The 22,207-nt window shown below is 56.6% G+C and overlaps 1 protein-coding gene across 1 annotated transcript in view; it reads left to right on the top strand.

The window, feature by feature from the left end:
- Window positions 1–22,207, top strand: part of ASTN2 (astrotactin 2) — a 342,339-nt gene that overhangs the window by 199,593 nt on the left and 120,539 nt on the right. The window contains exons 14-16 of the mRNA XM_068413664.1: window positions 13,884–14,008; window positions 14,407–14,511; window positions 16,052–16,231. Of these exons, the coding sequence (XP_068269765.1) occupies window positions 13,884–14,008; window positions 14,407–14,511; window positions 16,052–16,231 (410 nt within the window). The remainder of the gene's footprint in view (window positions 1–13,883; window positions 14,009–14,406; window positions 14,512–16,051; window positions 16,232–22,207) is intronic.

Below are 22,207 nucleotides of genomic sequence, written 5' to 3'. Positions count from 1 at the left end.
GATTATTTTCCAAATGGGTTGTTTGTTCGTTCCTTATCTGTTTTGTGCCGTCTCTTGCCGCGAGGGAATAGAGATTTTTGTTTAAGAGCTGTTTGCGGTTTCAGACTGTTGCTTTTATGCCATCAGTATGGAGAAAACTCAAATTACTACCCGTGGAGCCAACTTTACTCGCTGGATTATCACTGCACAGCAAACGGGATGTCAGAGCATCGCAGCAGAGCGCTCCCCGGGGAGCAGCCGTCTGCCCGACCCGCAGTCCCTGCCCGTCCCTGCCATCCTGGCTCTCGCTCCGGCTTGGCACAGCCCCGAGACACCGGGAGCACCTCGCTCGCCCGCGCAGCCCCCGTTTGATCCTCCCCAGGGGAGATGCAACGAGTTTCTGGGTGTTGGGGGCAGATAAGCGGCCAAAATGTTCGGTGTCTGGAGGGGGGAGAGGTTTTGTGTCGGCACTCCCTTACTACAAAAAACCTGCTGAACAGCGAGTGTTTTCCCCTCTCCATAGCCAGGGGGGACAGCTCCCGAGGATGCAGGGCTGCTGTGCCGTGCTGTGCTGTGCTGCGCCGAGCACCTTCCTGCAAATGGGGAGCACCCTTCCCTCTGCAAATCGCTCCTTGGAGGATGCTGTTCCTCCCATCCCCACCTATAAAATAGGGCTGCTGCTTCTTCACAGCCTCGGGGAAGGGGAAGGTTGGATGGGAGGTGGTGCTGAGTGCCGGCTGGTGCTGCCGAGCACAGGAGCGAGGTGGCTGGGGTGCCGTGGGGAGGGACCCGCGCCCCGAGCACTGGCAACCGGTTCTGCCTCCACGCAGCTCCGCGGATGCTGGCAGCAGCGCGCCGGGTCGCTGAACCGACGCAGGGAATTGTCATAATATTGATGGGGAGTTTGGCAAGTTAATTTTGAATCTGTCACTCCTTCCCCTCGCTGCTTCTCAACCCTTAATAAACCAGCGCGGCGGCGGCGGGGCGTGCTGACAGCCGGGGACTGCTTTGGGAAACGTGCCCACCCCATCGCTCCCCCCACGCCGGGGGAGGCCTCGTGTGAGCTGCACCCTTTGTCCGCCCCCACTGTGGGTGCTGCTGGGGCCAGGATGGGTTCTCGGCTGGGTGCACCATCACGTCTCGCGGGCCAGCCCCGGCGGGGACGTCCCGCCTGCCCCGCAGCGTCACACGTGGAACGTCTGTAACTAGTTAAATTAACGCTATTGATTTTTTTGTGGTTTTTTTTTTCCTCCTCTCTTTGAAACCTCCGAGCACAGAAGTTGTAATTGTGCTGTTTATTATTCCTGTGCCGGCGAGCTCGGCGCCAGCCGGTGCCCCAACGCCTTGTTTGCCTATTACCCTTCAGACTGGGATAACGGATGGATCTCTTTTCCAGTGGCTGCCTTCCATTTCATTCCCCTTTTTATTATTTGTTGCTGCAATTCTATTATCTGTTCACCACTCTGAAGCCTCAGACATACTACTTGGAAGCAATGATGTCTTTCCAAGCCAGGCTAATGCCTCCGGCATTGGTCCTCAGGAGCAGGTAAGGGGGTCGTTAGTGGTTTAGCAGCTCTGGGGAGCTGTTGTGGGATGTGATGCTCTGCTCTCTGCCCCGTTCCCCGTCCACGCCATGTGGAAGCACTGCCTGCTCCCAGCCGGGGCTGCTGCCTGGGAACAGAGATGTCCTGGTACCCGCGTGTGGCCGTGCCACATGCAATGGCTTTGCAGCCCCCAAAGGGCCCCCATCTGAGCTATTTTTCCTCAGTCCCCCAAGGGCTCCCAAAAAACTGAGCCATTTTTTCTCAATCCCATTTTTCCCACCTCTCAGCCGAGCATCAGGGACATCCTGGCTGCTTTCTGGAGTCCATCCAGCCGTTTTCAGAGCCCACAACATGTTGCATATAGAGACACGCCGTGGATTTTGAGCGCATCCTCACTGGCCGGGCTAAACATTGCGATTTTATCAATCCAGTGTATAAATGACTAATGCAATTAGCACAGCACCCCGTCAGGGAGGTTGCTATTGCATCCTGCGTGCATCAGCCCTGCTCCGCTTCAAAGTTAGAGAGCAGATTGTGTGGCTTTGAGCCGGTGTTTCTGGCAGTCTGCAGCCACATGCCTTTGCTCTGGATTGGGAGCGGGTTTTTATTCTTCTAGCAAAACAAAAGCAAGTCTGGTGTCAGTGATATCCTAAACACAACGCAGGGGTCCAGGGTGGAAGAGATATTTTTTAAAATATACTGATTGAGATGTTAGTAATAGAGGTACTTTAAGTACTAGAGGATTTCAGACTCGTTCTGTGTAGGGTTTAAGGAGCGGGGGACCCGCCGGCGGTGGCAGAGCTCTCCTTTGCCCCACAGCGGAGCTGCTGCCCCCTCAATGAGGGATGCTGGGGAGCTGCTCCCCCACCCCATACCCCTGCTCCCTGCTCCCCCCCGGCCCCGGCAGCGCGCTTGTGTCTGCGCAGATGTTTGTATTCTCTGCAGCTGATGAAAATATTCATTATCTTGTTAGCTGCTGCGGCGGGGGAAGTTCGGATTTGCATTTGCACAGCTAATCACGCAGCGCGAGCGGAGCCCGTCACCCGGCAGCACTAATTGGGCAGCGCAGCGCTGCGCCCAGGCAGGGAGCCCTCCCTCCTGCCTGCCCCCCGCCAGCGCTGCCCGCGGGGCCGCACCGTGGGGGCGAGGAGGATGTTGTGGTTTCTGGGAGCGGGAGGTGGAGGAAGGCAGCGGGTGCCAGGGCTTGGGCTGCGTGCGTTAGCTGGGTTGGTTGGAGGGGTGCTGGTCCCCGGGCAGGATGGGAGCAGGCAGTGGGATCCCAGTCTGGGAACGCTGCTGGGTAAGGGGTGTGTGTGTAGGAAGGTCGTGTCTCCTAGCCCTGGGGCTGGGAACTTCTCGTGGGGTGGGAGGCAAAGGGTCCTGGGGATGCTCATCCCTTGGGAAGCTGGTCTGGGACACGGGCTCCTGCTGCAAGGAGCCTGCCCCGCTGTCCTCAGCCTGTGACACTCGGGGGATGCCCACGTCCCCCCCCCCAGCTGTCAGGGAGCTCAGTGAAGGTCTTCAGGGTTCACCCTGTGAAAAGCTGATGGTGACACCCTTGTCTTGAATCCTGAGCATGAGGAAAGGATAAAGGTTGGAGAGAGGGGACATGGACCTGTGTAGGACGAGAGGAAATGGCCTCATGTTGTGCCAGGGGAGGTTTAGATTGGAGATTAGGGACAATTTCTTCCCCAAAAGGGTTGTCCAGCACTGGAACAGGCTGCCCAGGGCAGTGGTGGAGTCACCATCCCTGGGGGGATTTAAAACCCGTGTAGATGTGGTGCTGAGGGACATGGGTTAGTGGTGGCCTTGGCAGTGCTGGGTTAACGGTTGGACTTGGTGATCTTAAAGGTCCTTTCCAACCAAAACAGTTCTGTGATTCTGTGATTTTAGCAGAGGAGGGCCCAGAGGTTGGCGTTGGGCACTTGCAGAACGAGAGCGGGGCTCTGCTCCCCTCCGGGGTTTGGCAGAGGCGTGGGGATCTGTGCCATCCCCTCCTTGTCACCGCTCCCCTCACGGTGCCCGGCACGGCCAATCCTGCCTCCACTTTTCTGCGCTCCCAGGGCACTGGGGGGGAGCAGTCCGCGAGACAGGCTGACCTGCTAGCCTTCCCTATCTCTGACTTTTATGATACTAATTATAGCTGGTGTTATTGCATAGTTAATCTGCATTATTAAGAGACGCGGTGGAGATTGGTTTTATAATAACAGCTCAGATTTATAGAGTACCTTTCATCCCAGGGGGTCCTTATTGGCTTTATAGCCTCGCAGTGGTGTACAGGCTTGCAGAGAGTAATTGCTTCTCCTTCGTTCCTCATCCAACATGGGGTGCAGCCGCTCCTGGGCCGCGGGGGCTCCGCACCCACTCGGGACACGTGAAAGTAAGGGTCATGTTTGGCTGAAGAGAAAGAAGAGAGTGAGGTGGGAGGGTCTGAGGCAGTGAATTGTCATCATCCGACTTTAACCTGTGATATAGCAGGGCTTCCCGTCATGCCGTGGGCACTTCTTTGGTGGTCACCATTAGCACGAGCCGTGGGTTTGTGCTGCTTGCACCACGGACACCACCCCAGCAGCAGCTCCGGCGGCAAGGCTGACACTTACCAGCCCATCACTGCTCTTCCTCACTAGTGCCAGCGCTGGTTGACGGAGATTCCCCATCCAAGGACTAAATGGGCTTGACATTGACTTAGCAATGCGAATCCTTGCTCCAGGCGATGCAGTCGTGAGCAGGCAGCAGTGTGGGGCTATCTGAGCGCTCCGCAGCTGTGCCAGCTGTCGAGCCATACCTGCTCCCAAGTCAGCAGCAGGGCTTGGATGCAGTCCTCGGTGCGGCAGAAAATTGTGCCTTGCTCTTTCCCATCCCAAGTGATCTCTCCAGAGATGGAGGATTTGCCCTTCTGCGTGTCGCAGTGTAACTCGTGACTGCGTAAACCTGAAGGCACGTGCTGGGTTTGGGCTTGGGCCCCATCAGCTGAACCCACTGTCCACCAAAGGTGGTGGACAAGCTATGCTGGGAGCCCTCCCATCCCCTGCAGCATCCTACCCGTAGGGCATGTGGGATAACCCAGGAGATTCCTAAATCTTCCCCCGCACACGGTTCCCGGGCAGTGTGACCTGGCTGGGATGCTGGAGCCGTGGCTCGGTGCAGAGGAGTGCAGGAGCAGGCGTGGGGACCACCCTCCTCCCCGTCCCCCAGCGGTGCTCCCTCGCTGCTCTGCTCTCACCCAGACTGCAGCTGGGCGAGGAGGAGCCTCCCATGGGCTCTTGCCTTTAATAACCATTTTCTTGAGATGAAAGCTCGGGGCGTTTGTGCCAGTTCATGTCTCCCCCAGCGCGGGCCGAAGGAGCCTGGCGCGTGTGGAGCAGCCTGCGTGCCTGCACCCCAGCTTTCGGGGGGACGGGGCCACCTGCCAGCTGTGCCCGTACCCGCAGGCAGCAGGTGAACATCTGGAGGGTGTGACGGCACTGCCACTCGTCACCAGGCAGCCACGCAGCCTGGGTGCGACAGCCCGCAGAGCTGGGAGGAGGGAGGCCGGCCAAGTGGAAGGTGCCCCGAGGCACCTCGCTGAGCCCCCGGGGCGGGGGTGGCTCTCAGCACCCACCTGTCCCTGGGAGGGTGGCGATGGCCTGTGCTGGTGGGTTTGCTGCTGGGCAGAGCCGCGGGCTGGCCGAGCACCCTGCCTGGGCACCTTGGGTGGGCTGCCCGGGTGCTGCAGCCCTGGCTGGGGGGCACTGGGCACCACTGGGGCTGCCCCAGGCTGGATGGAGCCCTGCCCGGGGCTGCTGGCGTACAGCAGGCCTGGCCCGGAGGGGCAGCGGGAGCATTAACTGCGTTGAAATGAGTTTGTCGGAGCGCCAGCATCTGAAATGTGTGGTGATATTGCAGCCCTGCCGCTGCCTGTGGCTGTTTTTCCTCTGCTTCTAATGACTAATAGAGAGAAGACAAAACAATTTCTATTAGTTTCTCCCACGCCGCAGTGGGTTTCTTATTTTCCAAACCTCATTAGAGTTTGTAATACCGTGATGGTAGTCAAGAGCAGTCCGAATCACCCTGGGGGAAAGAGGAACCGAAGAGAGATGATGTGCAGACCAGTATTAACACTGCTCCTGGCTCATTTCCAGGGTCCCTCCTGATTCCTTTCCAAACTCTTACGCCTTATCTCCATCTCAAAGGTTAACAATGAAGCTTAGGAGAGAAAAAAAAAAATGCTTAAGTTCTCAAATTGTTAAAAAGAATGGATGTGTGTGCTGAGCAGAGAGCTGGGTCTACATTTGCATTGGAAAGGCAAATATTATTTAAAAGGCAGTGCTCGTGCTTCCCAGGGCGCTGCAGCTGGGCTGTGGGTTTCCCTGGAAGAGCTGCTGGTGTGCGGAGAGGCCATCGGCTTCGGATCCTCGTGCCCAGATCCCGCAGGAACTGGATGCAAGTCAGGCACCAGCCTGGTGCCAGTTCCTTGGGAAGTCCCAGTGTGTAGTCCTGGCTCCTCTGAAGTCAGTGGGAGTTTTGTATTTGTTGCCTCGTTACAAATAATGCTAATGAAAGTGCGAGGCATGGAGCTGCTTGAGCAGCGCTTGGGAAATGATTGCAAACAGCACCCAAACAACCTGTGCACGAGGACCCGCAGCCTTGGCTCAGCTCGCTGCCGGAATAGTCGTTCAGAGGAGGCGTCCAGCCCGGCACGGGGTTGCTCAGGCACAGGAAAACCGTCCCCATAGAGAAACTGTCCCCAGATCATCTCGCAGTGGCTACAGCTCGGGGGGCAGAAGCCCCGTGAGCCGCTCCAGGAGGTTGGTCTGTCTTCATGGCACTTCCCCATCCGAATTGTTAAAAAGCTGAAAGTTGCTGAGCTTATGGAAGGCGACAAGGCCAGAGCCTTCGGCTGCCAGCGATGGCAGAGCTAATGGAGGGGACACCTGCAAGAGCAGATACACGGAGAGAGACACGGATCCTCCTGGCAGACACTAGGCAGCGCCAGCCCTTTGCCAGCTATCGGGTACTTCCCAGACCTTCCAGTCAAGGTGGGATGGCATGAGGCTCAGACGTGTCCTCCTGGCCCTGCCACCAGTTTGCAGGCTCAGGACAAGGCTGCTGAGGCCAAAACCCAGCCAGATGTGGGCAGCGGTGGAGCCGCTGCTGGTGAGATCAGCTGAACGCTTAAGCAGAGCCACACAGGGAGAGAGGTTTTGGTGACTTGCTCGTTTGCTTTTCCCCTGTGCGAGGAGGAGAGGAGCAGAGAGGGGTGTGTGGAAGGGCTGGTTCTGGGTGATGATGCACCTAAGTGACGTGATGCACCTACATGACGTGAGTGGAGCAGGACAGCGGTCAGGTGAGAGCAACCTAAAGATGCAAAGTGTTGGCTCAGACGTATGCTGGGTTGTGTTTCATCAAGCAGTCCATCAGACGAGGAGGTCTCCAGCAGTAAATGCAAAGCTCTGACAGAGGGAAGAGGCTGTTGGTGGCCTGGTTTGGGCTCTGGTCCTGACGCAGCCAGGAGATCTTACCCGGCTGTGAGTGTTAACGATGGTGGGTTCTCCCAGCTCACATGCACTGGCCTCCCTGGGGGTTCACTCTGGGAGTGTGGGCTTCCAGGAGCAACTTGTGCCAAGAGTCCCAGGCAAATAGGAGACAGGTTGTCACTCTTCACCCTTTCTCCAGCCACGGGTGTGTCTGCTTTTTTTCCTTCGCTCTTTCACTCAAACATTGTTTTTTTTGACTTTTCTAAATCTTCTTGCAGAAAAATCACATTTAAGCTTAAGTTGAGCATGGGAAATTTCAATCCCAAAGGGAATAAGCTGTATATTTGCAAAGTTGTGTAAGGGGCTGAAAACTAGAGCGTTGCATGGGATTCCTCCTGCGGCCCCAGCTCCGTAATGAAGGCATAAATCCAGCTCTGTGTGCCTGCCGCGCAGGCGCCGGGCGTTGCTGTGGGAACTGTGACTTCCCAAATTTGTTTTTCCTCGGCACTCCATTGCAGCCTGTTCCCAACAGGCGCTCCGGGGGAAGAAGGACCCACAGCCTACCGCAGGGTTTCACCCGCAGGAGACACGCTTTACTGGAATAAATAAATAGCTGTATAAGGGGGAGCGGGGCGGGGAGGATAATAAAAGGTGATAAACGGGTGCTGGGCTGTGGGCTCTCGTCCTGAGCTTCATTGCTTCTGCTGGCCAGAGCCACGTGCCGGTGGTGGACCTCCTCCAGCAGCATGTCCCCTCGCCAGCTGCCTGCTCCGGGGCTCGTCGGGGTGCAGGAGGGAAATCTCTGCTCCTGGCTCGTGGCTTCTCCATCTCCCTGTCTCAAAGCACATTCCTGTGTCTTTCCTTTAGAAATGGCTTCAGGTAGGATGCGCTTTTTCTCCATGATGTTCACCATGGTGGTGGGCACCTCTGGCCGAGTTTCCCTGAGTGCTCGGTGGTGTCACCAGCGCTGTGCGGACCGGAGGAGGGCTTTAGCATTTAGGGGATGTTTGGAGATGATTTGTAGGCAAATCAGGTTGGAATGGTCCACGTTGGTGGAGATGCTGGTGGGCACGGGCACACAATGCCCAGGGCCAGAGAGAGGGTCCTGCTGCTGACCCAGGCTCGGGCATGAGCAATGCGGAGAGTCGAGGTATCGGTTCAGCAGCTGAACTAACCCACGGGCAGTGGCATGCTTTGGGTTACCCTGAAATGAGTTTGATGTTCTGGTGTGCTAATGGAGAATGGGAGAGCAGTTGCAGTCTCTGTTGAGACTTGCCTTTAGCTACCAGGGTGGGACAGGACCCTCCCGGGAGGCACAGAGGTGGTGGCAGTGCGGTGGTGGCATCTATTTGTCTTCCTCCATCTGTTTTGTACTTAAAAGCAACAACAACCAAAAAAATCTCTGCTCGGATTCTGCAACAGGTTCAAGTGGAGTTGAAAAATTGCTTTGGATCAACTGAATTCCTGTTTTATGGTGAATAAACTATTCACTGGGAAGGAATCCCCTTCCCTGCCTCTGCCAGCTCCTGGGGAGCAGCGCTGCTCCCCCACCCACGTCCTTCTGTCCGGCTGTCACTGCTGTCCCAGGTCTGAAAGTCCCATGTCCGGATGTCATTTGCTGGCTGTCACCATCACTGTGCCATGCCTGGGGTCCCTGCACGGAGCCACGCGCCCGGTGGCACAGGCACTGGTGGGGTTTGCAGCTCCAGCTTCCAGCCGTGGTCCCCGGTGACAGCCACCGCCCTTTGCCCAGTCCCACAGCTCTCACTGTCCCCCCCCACGCTTTGGAGTCCTCAAACTGGGCACGACGAGGGAAGAGGAGCCCCAGTGGTGCCACCATGGCCATGCCAGCGCAGCACTGCGGTTAGTATTCCAGGGCTGGGATCAAAGAGCCGCCGAGCCGGAGCCCGCGGTGTTTGGCCGGCGTCGCTGAGCCCTTCTCATCACCTCCCTGTTACAGAGCAGGTGACTTCGCCGCCGCGCAGCCCCGGCCCCGCGGGAGGGTGTGGGATGGGGGTCACAGGACGGGGGTCCCGATCGCTCCCAGCCCCACGGAGGGTTTTGGGGCAGGTTTTGGGCTCGGTCTGAGGGCACATGGAGGGGATGGTGCTGAGCTCCGTGCGCACATCGCGCCGGCCCCGAGGAGCACGGTGCGTGCCCACAGGCACTGCGGCCCCAGCGCCGGCGTGATTTACGGCCCCGAAACACCTCAATTTAAATGCTAATTCTCCCTGAACCGAGGGGCTACGGCAGCTGTTGAATATTGTCGGGCTGTTTATTGCCGGTGCTGAAGTGGGGCACACTGGGGACATGGTGGGGAGGGACGGGCAGTGGGGGACAGGCCTCACCCACAGCATCAGGGCTGATGGAGGGATGGGGGTGATGGCCATGTCTGCACCAGGGGGATTCGGGGGGCACGGGCAGCTCCAGGTTGGTGCTCTCCTCTTTCCCGCAGCCTGGTCTGGCCACACATCATTGCAAATGGTGGTTAGGGCTGAAAGGTGGGGAGCCGGTCTTGCCTTTTATATCCTGCTTCGTTATACAGGAGCGTGGCCTCGCTAAAATTAATGACCAGTAAATTTGGAGTAAGTAACTGCTGCTTCAGAGGGTTTGCATTAAGCCTTTATAATTCACGGGTGCCTGAGGTTATGGAGACACGTGGGGGGAGATTTACAGCGTTCTTACCTTCTCCAAAGTGGCTGTGGAAACAGGACACCCTCTTTTCTGTCTCCTAGTGACTCTAGATCAATTTTTTTTTGGTGACAATGAGCTAAAAAGAAGCTATTTCTGAATGTCCCCGTGTCAGGTGCAGGCTGGGCTCTTGTGAACTTGCAGCCACCGCAGCGGGAGAGCTCCTCCGAGGAAAAGTTGGGTCAAAAGCTGGCACTAAATAACCTCAAATCCATCTTGTTCTCCCCAAGCCATTGCAGGACAGAAAGAAGTCTGATTAATAAATTATTCTTGCCAGAGAAGGCATCCTCTCGGAGTTGTGGAGCAGAAAGCGCAGTCCTCGCACAGTCACTTTGCTGAACATAAGCACGCCGGGTGACAATGTGATTAACATCTGTAGCTGTGCCGGCTCCGATAAGGGTAATTAAATCTCACGCTTCAGGGCATCAGCTAATCACTTGCAGGGTCATTTTATATATATATATGTACATATATATATATATATTTGGGGTTTTTTTACCCCTTCATGACTGTATTTGCCCGGTCACTGCGATGCAGCCTGTGCATGTGCTGGCAGTGGTGGATGGAGGCAGGAATCCCCACGGCAGCTGACGCTTGGGTTTGCGGTGGGAGTCATACGGGAGCAAGGAGGGTCTGCAGAAGGGCCAGTGGGCAGAGCCTGGCCTCGAGGCCGTGTCCGTCGGGAGTGAAGTGCGAAGGGAGGAAGCCACAGCCGGCAGAGACAAGGAGGAGAAACTGCTCCTTCACCCAGCGGCGTTGTTACAGGAAAATGAAATGAATGTGAGTTACAAGCTGATCATTCCCTACCACGGGCCAAAGTCCCACTGCTAGCTTGGCCCTGGCTGTCAGTGCCTTGGCAAGGGGATGAGGTGCCCCAGGGCTCAGAAAAACCATGCTGTGGACCAGGACCCAGCAGCCATGGCCCCATCCAGGAGGACCACGGCCCTCCGGCTGCTCCCCAGCTCCTGCGTCAGGCTCTCCTGCTCCCCCAAACCCCCTTGCGCTCCGGGATGCCGTGGGATGCTGCTCCTTCTTGGACACTTCCCATCGGCTGCGTGAGGCGATCCCAGCCCTGCGGAGCGCAGCAGGGCAGCCCTGCGCTGCGCCGTGGATGCATTGCGTGACCTTGGGTGCATTAATTAAGGTCAGATTCCCCAAAACGTCTCTAGTTTGTGTACCAAGTTTCAGCAGGATGGGAGGACACCGGCACAGCGGGGTCTGAGCCTGAGCCCCCCTCCTGGTACCTGAGCAGCCGCTAATTGCCCTTACCCACCCCAGCACCCCAGGATGGAGGGACCTGCTCTCTGTAGCTGTGTCACCGGAGGCAGTGGGTGGATTTTATGGCTCAGCCAAGGTTACACAACCATCAGAGCCAGGATTTTGAACTTAGTTTAATCCAGGCGACTGCCTTCCTCCTCAGCCCACCCTGCCAGTACGAGGGCTCAGTAAAACCTTTGGCCATTTGACCTTTCCCAGCATCAAGACTCGTTTACCTGGAAGTCAGCTCCCTCCCAAGGCGGGGACGTACTCTGGGTCAGATGTGATGGGGCTGGGAGGGAAAAACAGCATTTCCTTGTATAATGACTCAGTATCTGCAAAACTCCCTCAGAGCCGTGCAGCTCCCTCCCAGGGGAGCGCTGCGAGTCGATGGGTGGGCTCAGCGTGCATCGTGCTGGGGAGAGCAGCACGCTCGCTGCTCCTGCGAGGATCAGGCATCTGCTCTGTGAGTGATGGGGAGATGCTGGGGGGCAGAACAAGAGTCAGAGGAGGAAGTTGTGGGGCTGGCAGGTGCTGAGAGCATGTGGGTTTGCTGGGCTGTCTCCTGATCCCATTGGAATAAACCTGGCTCCATGGCTGGTAGGAACCATGAGGGCATAAGGGTGCTGCTGTGCCTCTTGGAAACGGCATGGACCCCGAGGTGTGAACCCCGCGGGTGGTCCTACACCGGTGCGGAGGTGCTGGTGGCTTGGCCGTGCCCCAGGCAGAGGCAAGTGCACAGGGATGCTGTCACATCCCTCCCCTTGTCTGTGTCCCTGCCCCTTGCCCAGAGCCCGATGGCGTTGGTCAGAGCTTCCAGAGAGCACAAAAGCCTGGTAGCAACTCTTTTTTGTGCCTCTGCGGTAAGCAGCGCTGTGAGCCTCAGGGTTATTAATACAGCACAGCGGAGAAGGAGCTGGAGCTGTCTGCCGGCAGCAGCTCCCCAGCACCCCGCACGCCGCAGGCACGAGTGGGTTTGGGTGTCCCCATCCTCTGCCCTCCCGGACGCAGTGGGCTCGGCACGGTGTGGGCTGGCAGGGCTCTGCAGGGCTCTGCGCCGTGCCTGGACCCTGCGCCCAGCGGGGGCTTCCCACCGCGCGGCTTCGGCTTGTCCCTGCTTTGGGGCGGCAGGGAAAGGGGGGCTGGAGGTGGGGAGGAGATGCAGGAAGGGTTTGGTAGCAAAAATGTGTCCTTGAAGTGCTCCTGAAGTGCTGCCGTGTCCTGCTGCTCCCTCCCATGACGGGAGCACGCTGTGGGCACGTGCTGGTGTGTACACCCACGCCTCAACTCACATGTGCCCCTTGTTTTCCCTCGACCTTTCGACTGCCGAGCAGTTAAAGCAAAGGGCGTTACAGCAAGCGGCACCGTAGAGCACGGCTGGTTGGTAAATACCTTTTCAGAGAGGTGTCAGCTCTGAGCAGCAGCCGCTGCCCGCGGGTTCCCCCTGCGTCTCCTCCACCTTCTCCCCCCTTGGCTGCCTACTCATGGACACCAGCCCTGGGGGCCACCCGGGTGAGCCGGGCTCGTGCCCAGGGACAGACAGTCCATAGGCTGGTGGCCGGGGTGGGTGTCGGTGCGATGGTCTGGGTGGGTTTGCGTGGGGGCAGGAGGAGAGGCCGCTGCTTTGCATCTCCTCTGCCCCGTGCTCAGGGTGATGAGGTGGCAGGGTGATGCCTGGTGGCAGGGCTGCCTGCGTGGCCGTGCCTGGCCCCACTCCCGTGTCCCCTCCTGCAGCTGCTCATCCCACTGCTTCTCGCCCGCCTCGGGGCCAGGAGCATCCCCAGGCTGGTTGCACGGGTCTATGGCCTCCTGCTTGCCACCAGGCTGGTTTCACCAGCCGTATCCTGACCCTGGAGCAGCGGGAGGGCCCCGGGGAAGTGCTCCACCAGCCTGGTGTCTCGCCACAGTGGGACCCTTGAAGGTGGCCAAGGTGTCCCCACTTGCGAGATGATCATGGGATGATGGAGCATCTACCTGGGGGCAGGCTGTGGGGGATAAAACCGGGGAAGGGGGTCAACCCAGCAGCTCTTTATAGGAAAATCTATTCAGAAAAAAGCAGCTGGGGCAGGCAGTGCCAGCCTGAGCCTCCCCCCACTCCTGGGGCTGACCTGGTTTTGCAGGAACCTCCCTTTTTTCTGCTCCGCTACCCTTTTGTCTCTCACCCGGAGGACACAGATCCTCCTGGCCTATATTTTGACTCTAAAATCAATATTTAAAATCCTCCCTCCCGTTCCCTTCGCGCAGGCGTGAGGCGTTCCGCTTGCCGGGGGAGGCTCGTCTCCCACAGACCTGTCTGTTCACCATTTCAAATAATTTCCCCAGTATTGTTATTCTGGAAACAATTCATTAGGGGCCTGTTATACGGTGTTATACCTGCCAAGGTTAGAAAAGATCCCGCGTGTGTGGTAAAATTGCACCGTGAGCTACACATGCTGAGGTTTTTTTTGGTGTCTGTCTATAAATGTACCTTTTCCTCCTTTTGGAGAGCCGGTCATCTGGGGGCAAAGCCGTGGGGCGACGATGCTGCCTGGGATGGGGAGCCCCAGTGGGGCTTGGTCTGGTGCTTGGTCACAGTCCCGTACTGGGAAGATGCTGCGGGTGGTGGAAGGGGGCAGCTTCGGGGTGTAGCAGCCGTTCCTCTCTCCTCGCCGCTGTCTGATCCCTCTCCAGTGGCACACTTTGAAAATCCGGACCAAAACCAGTGGCATGTCCTCAGGCTGAGAGCGGCCCCACGCTGCTGGAGAGCTAACGGAGCCGTGGTCCCCGGGGAGCTCATTAAGCATCGCCTCGGAGGGCTGTGGGGGCTGCAAACCCCATCCCCTGTTAGGTCTCCTGCTCGCAGGAGATGTCCCTCGCCCTCCTGAGCCACGCGTCCCCGTGCTGCCGGGGCGGCTCGGCCCCCCTGCCCGGCCGTGTCCTGCATCCTTGCTTTGCAGTTGTCTTTTTCTCTCTGCAGGGAGAATAACTTCATCAAGGACTTCCCCCAGCTGGCCGACGGCCTCATGGTGATCCCGCTGCCCGTGGAGGAGCAGTGCCGTGGCGTCCTCTCGGAGCCCCTTCCCGACCTCCAGCTTCTCACCGGTACGAGCTCCCCCAGGCTCAGCCCCCACTGGGGACAAGCGCAGCAGCAAGAACCCCTTTGCCCCCACCCTGCATCCCAGTGTGATCCCTGAGGGGCATCAGCCCCCCCGGTGCCCCGGGGTCCTTCGTGGCGTCCCTCCTGGGTACCTGGGGCAGGAACATGGGCTGTGCCACGGCAAGGCAGCATCTCTGTCCCCGCGAGCTCCAGGCAGCCGCAGCCATCACGATGCTGGTCCCACCAGCAGCTCAGGGACCCCGTGGTGTGACCGCCAGAGGAGGTCACCACCCCGCTGCTGTCCAGTTGCTCAGCTCTGCGGTGCACAGCAAAGCAAGCGCTCGCTGTGGGCGTTAGCGTTCCCTGGGCTGGCAGGGGCTGAGCATCACCTCTTGCTTTGCAGGAGACATCAAGTATGACGAGGCAATGGGCTACCCCATGGTGCAGCACTGGCGGGTCAGGAGCAACCTCTACAGGGTGAAGCTCAGCTCCATCACCCTCTCTGCAGGTGAGGGTTTCTAGCAGCAGGGAGACTGTGTCTGCGTGGGTGGGTGGGTGGGTGGTGGTCTTCTGCCCTGAGGCACAGTCGTGCCGAGCATCTCACCAGCATTTCCCACCTCCAGGCTCTGCTCAGGCAGTAACTCACGCTCCCAGCGCTGTGGCAGAGGCAGGCAGAGGGATTTTCTTCCTTTTTACAGGGGGGAAACTGAGGCAGGGAGTTTGTGCGGCTCAGTCGCACAAAGCAAGAGCTGGGGTCATCGCCAGGATCAAGCTAATGAGCAACACTGCAGGGAGGATTCGCGTGGGGGTGGCTGTGTACACGTGTATGTACGAAAACCAGTAAGTTCTTGAAAAAATGTGGTTTCAAAAAGACCCAAAGCGCTTGTAAATGCGGGTCATATAAAGCAGGGAGTTGCAGATGAAGAAGGGGCGGGCGGAAGGATCCTGCAGACGTCAAAACATTTCACTGCCACGTTTTTATAGCTACACATTTTGTTTCAGAAGTGCTGAAACATTTTGTTGCGACCTGAAGTGTTTTGCCTTTTCATTTCAAAACAGCTTTTTTTTTTTTTTTATTTAAAAATCAACCTGTTTTTAAATGGAGAAAGAAAGAAAAAAAAAGATTTAGTTCAGACAGGCTGCACAGCCCCAGAAGGAAACAACCCACTTGGAGCTGAACAAAATATTTGGGTTCAGCTCAAAATGAATTCTTCCAGCTTTGTTATTAAACCAACCTACTCCTTCAATAAACCAACCAACCAGCCACCCAGGTAACCTCATTTGGGTGATAGTTATGACATATTTTCTTGCAGTATGTTTTCAGTTCCACCACTGAACCAAAACGATATCAGCCAGCTGTAAAGGATGCCGTGGCACCGTGCAGTCACCTGTGCCTCCACGGTACTTCATCTCCGTCGAGCAGTGAGGGTCCGTGTCCTTGTCCCATGCCAGCAGTCCCTGGGTGCTGCTCAAGAGATGCCCCCACCCTTGTGCACCCACAGAGCTGCCATCAGCCCAGCCCCGTGTGTCCCCCTGGGCTGTCTCCAGCTTTCCCTTTCCAAAGAATTGTTATGGGTAGTGCAGGGTATTTCCCTGCAGTGCAATCTGTGATAAATTCCTCCTTACACCAGGAGAACGCCTCTGTTGATGGTTACTGCGAAGCAAAGGCCAAGCACATCTTCTGGGGAGAGCGGTGATGTGCCAGCAGCCTGCGCAACGGGCTGGAGCTGGCGGGAGGGTGTTGGGGATGTGTGTGTGTGTGTGTGTGTGCACATGGGTGCATGTGCACATCCCTGTAAAATGGTTTGAGAAATCTCTTAGGGAGCAGAATCACAGAGGGATGCCAGAGCCACAGCCCAGGGTGAAGAGCAGGTTGGGGATTCCAAAGGATCATGTAGACCATGGGGGCAAGAGAGGAGGAACTGCGCTTTGCACCCACGGGGGCACTTGTATGTCTGGAGCAGGGGATCTTCTGGCCTCCTTGCCCTCGGGCTGTGGCTGGCAGCCCTGCCTGGCCGGCCTGCCCATGCCCTGCCTCCCTCCCACAGGCTTTGCAAACATCCTGAAGATCCTGAACAAGGACAGCAGCCGGGAGGAGCTGCTCTCCTTCATCCAGCAGTTCGGCTCCCACTACATCGCGGAGGCACTGTACGGCTCCGAGTTCAGCTGCACCATCCACTTCCCCAGCAAGAAGGTCCAGCAGCAGCTCTGGCTGCAGTACCAGAAAGGTGAGTGGGGCAGCAGAAATGGGCAGTGGCGGAAATGCCGGTATTAATTCACGCTGTTTTCCATCCGTCACCCCCTCCTCCCCGTGCGTACACCATCACTGCGCTGGTTAGTGGGGCACAGACGGGAGACTCGTACCAAACCGAGTGCCCAGCGGCACGAGATAGCGGCGTGTGTTCATGGGCAGCATCCCTGAGCTGGGTGAACCCGGCTCCTGCGCTCCAGCTCCATCCTTCCCCGGGAGGACCCTCCTCACCGCCTGCCCCCGGTTCCGCCGCGGTGGCCCTGGCACACCGGGGCTGCTCGGGGTCGGGCGATGGAGATGTGACATAATTGAGCTGTCTCAGAATGGCTTCGTTTTATTGCTTGTGACAATGACGGTCTTTAAGGAAGTGTATTAAATCAATAGCAGACTCATTGTGCTACACCATAAATAACGAGACACATCATTAAACAGGGCAATAAACTTGAGGACTTCCAAGTAATACAATTAGGTTATGTTTATAAAAACTCCCTTATCGCTGTAGCCTTCCATTTGCCAATTCATCTCTCTCCTCGAGGGAGCTGGGGATCTTCCCCGGGTCTGATATTTTTCCATTGAAAAACATCTGTGGTGGTTCGTAGCGCCTGTCGTAGGGCTGATGGTAACGGAGGTCTAAAGGCACTCGCACCCTGCCCTGCGGGTGCTGCTCCTGCCTGCTGCCCCCATCGCTTTCTGCTCGGTTTTCTTCTGCCTTCCCAGCGCAGCTCATCTCGTAAGCGTATTTGTAACACCCTGATCTCGTTTGTTTGGGTTTTAAATAGCGATAAACGGAGTTTGCCGTAGCGGTGCCCCTGTGTAGCAGGAGAAGGTGTCGTGGAGGTGTGTCGTTTACGTACTCGCAATGTTATTAATCGTTCGGGCGCGCTCCCTGCGATCCCCGGGCAGACGTGTCGGTGGGGAGCAGCCCCGGAGTGGCTCTGTGGCCCCAGGGTTTCTCTGGAGGTGCCGGGTGGGAGCGGGAGGCGGATGCTGCAGTGTGGGCCTGGCACGAGCATCGCTGCTGTTTCATGATGCTGGGGCCAGAGGGGAGATGATGGGTGGCAACACTCGATACGGTGGTGAAACGTCACCCATTTCTGAGCCCCCATCCCCTCCCCGGGCAGGGGCAGGGGTGGTTCCCAGGGCTCAACCGCAAAGCCCCGCGGTGGCACGGGGCCTGGAGGCGGGCAGTGCCTCGCTGACAAAATAATTCCCTTTTTAGTCCATGGTATGCAGCTGGCTGGGGCAGGCTCCCTCGCTCCCCACCCGGCTCCCGCACGCACCCCTGGAGCCGTGCCCACCCCGTGCCACTCACAGGGCTGCCCTGCGCGCGGGGGCATCCGGAGCATCCTTCCCCCTGCCCACGAAGCCCCAAAGCACTCGTGGGACCCCAGGGATCCCCCGGGGGTTTTGCATGTAACACCTGGAGATCAGCATTTAATTTCTGATGATGCAGCGTTTGGGCACCGGGTGCTGGCCCCGACCTTGTTCTCTGTGTGTGGCTCCATCCATAGCGTGGGGCTTCGGTAGCTGGTGGGATTGGTGAGGTTCAGCTTCGGGGCCATCGGTACTGCAGAGGGGACAAGTGTTGTTGTTAGCTCTTTGGCCAGAAAATGCTCTTGGAAGGACATGGAGCGCGTTCAGGGCTCTTGCCGATACTGGGGGAGATCGGCTCTGTGGGTAGAGAAGGTGTCACAGGAAACCCAGGAGAAACCATGGTTAGCTAAGAGAAAGAGCTTGCTGATTATGGTAGATGGATTTTATTCCCAGCTTCTCCACTGATTTACCCTCATTTTGCCAGTGACATAAGGAGGATCGGAATAAATAGCTCCAGCCAGACAGTTCTGGATGCCTTCTCCACTCGGAAACAGCTCTGGCCCGCCGGGCTCCCTGCTGCTAGCCAGCCCGTTTCCGAACTGCTCAGAGAGCACACATATGCATCATCTCTAATAAATACAAAAGCGAGGCCAGGATAACTGTAATTTGTTAGTGAACAAAGCAGGTCGGCAAAGGAGGGGGAGAGGAGAGTCTCGAGCTCATTGGAACGGCACCAAAAATGATAAAAATGCACATTGCGGCGTGTTTGCAGCGTTGCACAGAATTATTCTAATATTTTAATCAACTTCATAAATCTATCGGCAGGCCTCAGGAGGAGGCCTCCGCCAGCAAAGCGCACAATCTGCGCGCCGAGCCCTAATTGAAAACATGGTCTGGACGAGGAGCCCGCGCCGCTGGCAGCCGGACCCCGTGCGAAGCGCCGGGCCAGGCGCTGGCTCTGTGCCGGGGCTGGAGCAGCCCGGACGCCGCGCCAGCAGCCCGGGCCGTGGGTCGGTGTCTGCAGAGTGCTTCCGTCAGCCCGACGGAGGAGAAAGCGACCCGGCTCTCGCCAGGGACAGCAGAAGGTTGGTGCCTTCTTGCTGCCTGGACCCATCGGTGTTTGCGGGCTGCTCTGCCTCTAGAAATGCAAAATGTTCCCCGTCCTCCTGCAAGTGGGTGAGGTGTGTGCTGGGGGAGGCGAGGCGAGGGAGCTGCCCGCCGGCACGGCTGCGGCACACTGAGCACCCCGCTCCTCTCAGGGCAGCCGTGGAGCATCCCGCAGGCTCCCCCCTAGGAACAGCGTTAGCCCATGAGCAGACCAAACCAAACCCCAATTTTATTTTGTGCAGAGTGATTAAAAGCCTGTTTTTTGGGCTGCTCTGGCTCTGTGCAGCCAAGCAATGCTTTAACTCATTGGAGCAGCCTCTGAGCAGGGACCTTGAGATTGACCCAGCCATTGATCTGTGCCACAGGAGCCTGCATCGTTTTCCTTCCCCGTCGAAGCCAGCATTTAACACCGATGGCACCTCATTAAGTTTGTACCAATTGTGTGAGCATCTTCGTTTGGCGGCTGGGGCAAACACAACACCCCCAGCCACCTCCTGTTGTGTGTAAGAATACGCTGTGCCTGGCCGGGATGGAGTGAGCTGGCTTTGTCGCAGACCCTGCGGTGCTGCCCTTTGGATTTGGGGCTACACCAGTGTGGGTAACCCCGCAGCGTGCTGGCTGCTGCTGAGCAGGGCTTGCACAGCGCCTGGGCTGCTTCTCTTTCCCACTCTGTCCCTGCAGCGAGTAGGGCAAGATGTTGGGAGGGGACACAGCCAGGACTGCTGACCCAGACTGGGCTATCCCACCCCGTATAACGCCATGCTCAGTGATAACACTGGAGGTAGAGCCTGGGGGTCAGCCCACTGCAAAGGGACTCACAAGGTGTATGGGAGGAAAGAGAGCGATCCCTCCGTCCAGCAAATCCACCTGCCAGGGACCACTTCAGTCCCTGCTGAAGGTTTATCGGAGACCTGGCTGCTCAGTGGCCCCTTGGTCTGGCTGGGTGAGGAGGAGGAGGAGAGCTTGGTTAGGAAAAGGGAAGAGCTGCTCTGATAGCAAAACCTGACAGCCCTGGTGGGATTCCCCCAAGAGCTGTTCTAGCTTGCTCCTTCCCACAGCGGTACATGAAACACAGAACAAATGTGTGTAAGTGCTCCAGCACTTAGAGAAAATGGAGACGTTATCAGCAGTAATGCGGAGGGTCTCGTCTTCTCAAGCGTGTGAGTGACAGCTCTTTTCCTTCACGCAGTGCAGACTAGCTGAGCCTCGGCGTGGGAGACTTCTGTTCTCCAGCTGGAAGAAGTTGGGAAAAGTAGATTGAGATATTAGGAAGAAATTCTTTGCTGTGAGGGTGGTGAGACCCTGGCCCAGGTTGCCCAGAGAAGCTGTGGCTGCCCCCTCCCTGGCAGTGTTCAAGGCCAGGTTGGATGGGGCTTGGAGCAACCTGGTCTGGTGGAAGGTGTCCCTGCCCATGGCAGGGGGGTTGGAATTGGGTGGGCTTTAAGGTCCCTTCCAACCCCAACCAGTCTGTGATTCTATGATTCTATGAAAAGAACCGGCGTGTCAGTGGTGTGCTGCCGTGGAGGAGCACGCAGGCACCCAGGACCCGGGGGAGCAGGAAGGGTGCTGCGGTACGAGGGTGGGGGAGATTCAGAGGGTTTCACTGCCCAGCTGTTTGGTTGCAGTCATGCTTTATGTCTGCAGGGAGTGAAATGTTTGGTTTTCTTGCGTTCCCTGTGATCTCTTGATAGTTTCCTTGGCTGAGGTTACCTGGGCACATCGGGCGCTCAGCAAGCTGAGCTGTGAAAGTGGCTGCTACAGACGTCAAAGGTGTTCCCTCTCAGTCACAGCTCGTTTAGTAAAATAGTCCATGGAGCGGCTGTTACTTGACGTGTCCTATCGCATCCCTAAGGCTTTCTGCCCACCAGAGGCTTTCTAAGGCTTTCTGCTTCCTTCCCTAAGGCTTTCTGCTCTCCCAATACTTGCTTCTCTTCTCTCGGACCGTATGTCGTTGGTTGTATTTACCTTTAAGAGGTTACACTGTTCGTGCTTTCTTGTTAACTTAGCAGTTTAGACCAAGACCTTCATAAAATACACGCCACTTTAAGCCTACAGCCTCGAGCTCTGCTAAAATAGCAGTCCCTGTTCCTCAGAATAGGGTCTGTGGATCCCTCCTGTCCCCGCAAGGTCTCGTGCATCTCACTTCAGGTCTGGTAGTGCCATAGCACAATTAAGATTGAACGAGTCTACAGGAACCTTTAGTTTTCATTTCCTAGACCCAATCAAGTGCATTAACAAAGCTGTAAGGCAAGCTTTGCCTCTGTTAAAGGAGATAATGGCTTTCCCTTATACCTGCTTGGTCAGAAGTAAAGCGCCTCGAATTTCCCTGTCCTTGAGATCTGTTCCTACAAACAACCACTCTATTACCTTTGTAACACTCCTACTGCTTGCGGTTCACGTCATTATATTTATTTCAAAACCTCAGATTTTGACATTTTGTTCGGAGGAGGGAAAAACAATCTAGCTGGTTGCCGTGAAATTTAGTTTAGGCTAAAATATGTGCTGTGACTCAGCCTGCTAAATGACCTTATGCACTGCTCATTGTAATCCAAAATTGCCAGGCAAGTAGAGTAATTAGTTGTGCAAAATGAAATAACTTTAAGTCCTCGCATTGAGTAATGACCCAGAAAAATCACTTAAGCTATACAATAGAAGAGACTCAAAGCATCTGGCTTTATTTTTACTTTTGCAGCTCTGCCCCCTTTGATTAAGGAACATCCCATTAGAAACCCTGGCTGTCGGGCTCTGCCCAGAACCAATGTTCGCAGCTTAAGTTGCCGCTACCCTAAGAAATCATAACTTCTCATAAAACACCAGGGTGAGTCGAGCAGCACCGGCACGGCAGTTGTTCTGTGAGGATCATATATGTTTGATAAACCAGCGGCTCGTAGCTGTTTAAAGAGCTGCTTCATATCATCTGAGATGAGCCCAAGTGATAAAAACCCTCACCCAGAGCAGCTGGGCAGCAGGACCAGGGGAGAACCTGCACGTGCTGCTGACGTACTGATGCCTTTGAGCGCTGAGGGGCAAATTGCTTCGCTCTCCTTTGGCTCCACCTAAACGCACAGTTTCTCATACAGTTTTTTTCAGCATTTATCAAAATTAACCCTCACAGCAGCCCTCCTACCAGCCCCAGCAAATACGTCCCCTCTACAGCGGGGCAGAGCTGAACCAGAAAGCCCCTCGATGAGCCAGGGACAGGGGTGATGAAGCCTTCAGCCGGGCTTCCACATTACGGAGCGCTCGGTGCCAGTGAATTTGGACCAGACCTTTAAAACATCAGGTATTGGCTATGGTGAAAAGTAAGATGTTGCCCTTGTGGGAGTATTGGCATGAATTAAGGTACAAAACTCTAGTATTTGTGTATGAGGTGGGTAGGGAAGTGTCAGATAGTTACGTGAGACCTGCCAAGGAGATCAGATTGATCCTCTGATGGCATAAAAGGGGTCTCGTAGCCATTGTGCTTCCTAAGTCTAATCCCCACCGGCCGTAAAAACCAATCTGCCACCGAAGGGAGGAGATGAAGTGTTTT

Source organism: Nyctibius grandis, chromosome 16 (genome assembly GCF_013368605.1).
Source record: "Nyctibius grandis isolate bNycGra1 chromosome 16, bNycGra1.pri, whole genome shotgun sequence".
In the NCBI taxonomy this organism is placed as follows: Eukaryota; Metazoa; Chordata; class Aves; order Nyctibiiformes; family Nyctibiidae; genus Nyctibius; species Nyctibius grandis.
The sequence above is the reverse complement of the archived record's forward strand: the minus strand, read 5'-3'. Positions and strand labels throughout refer to the sequence as shown.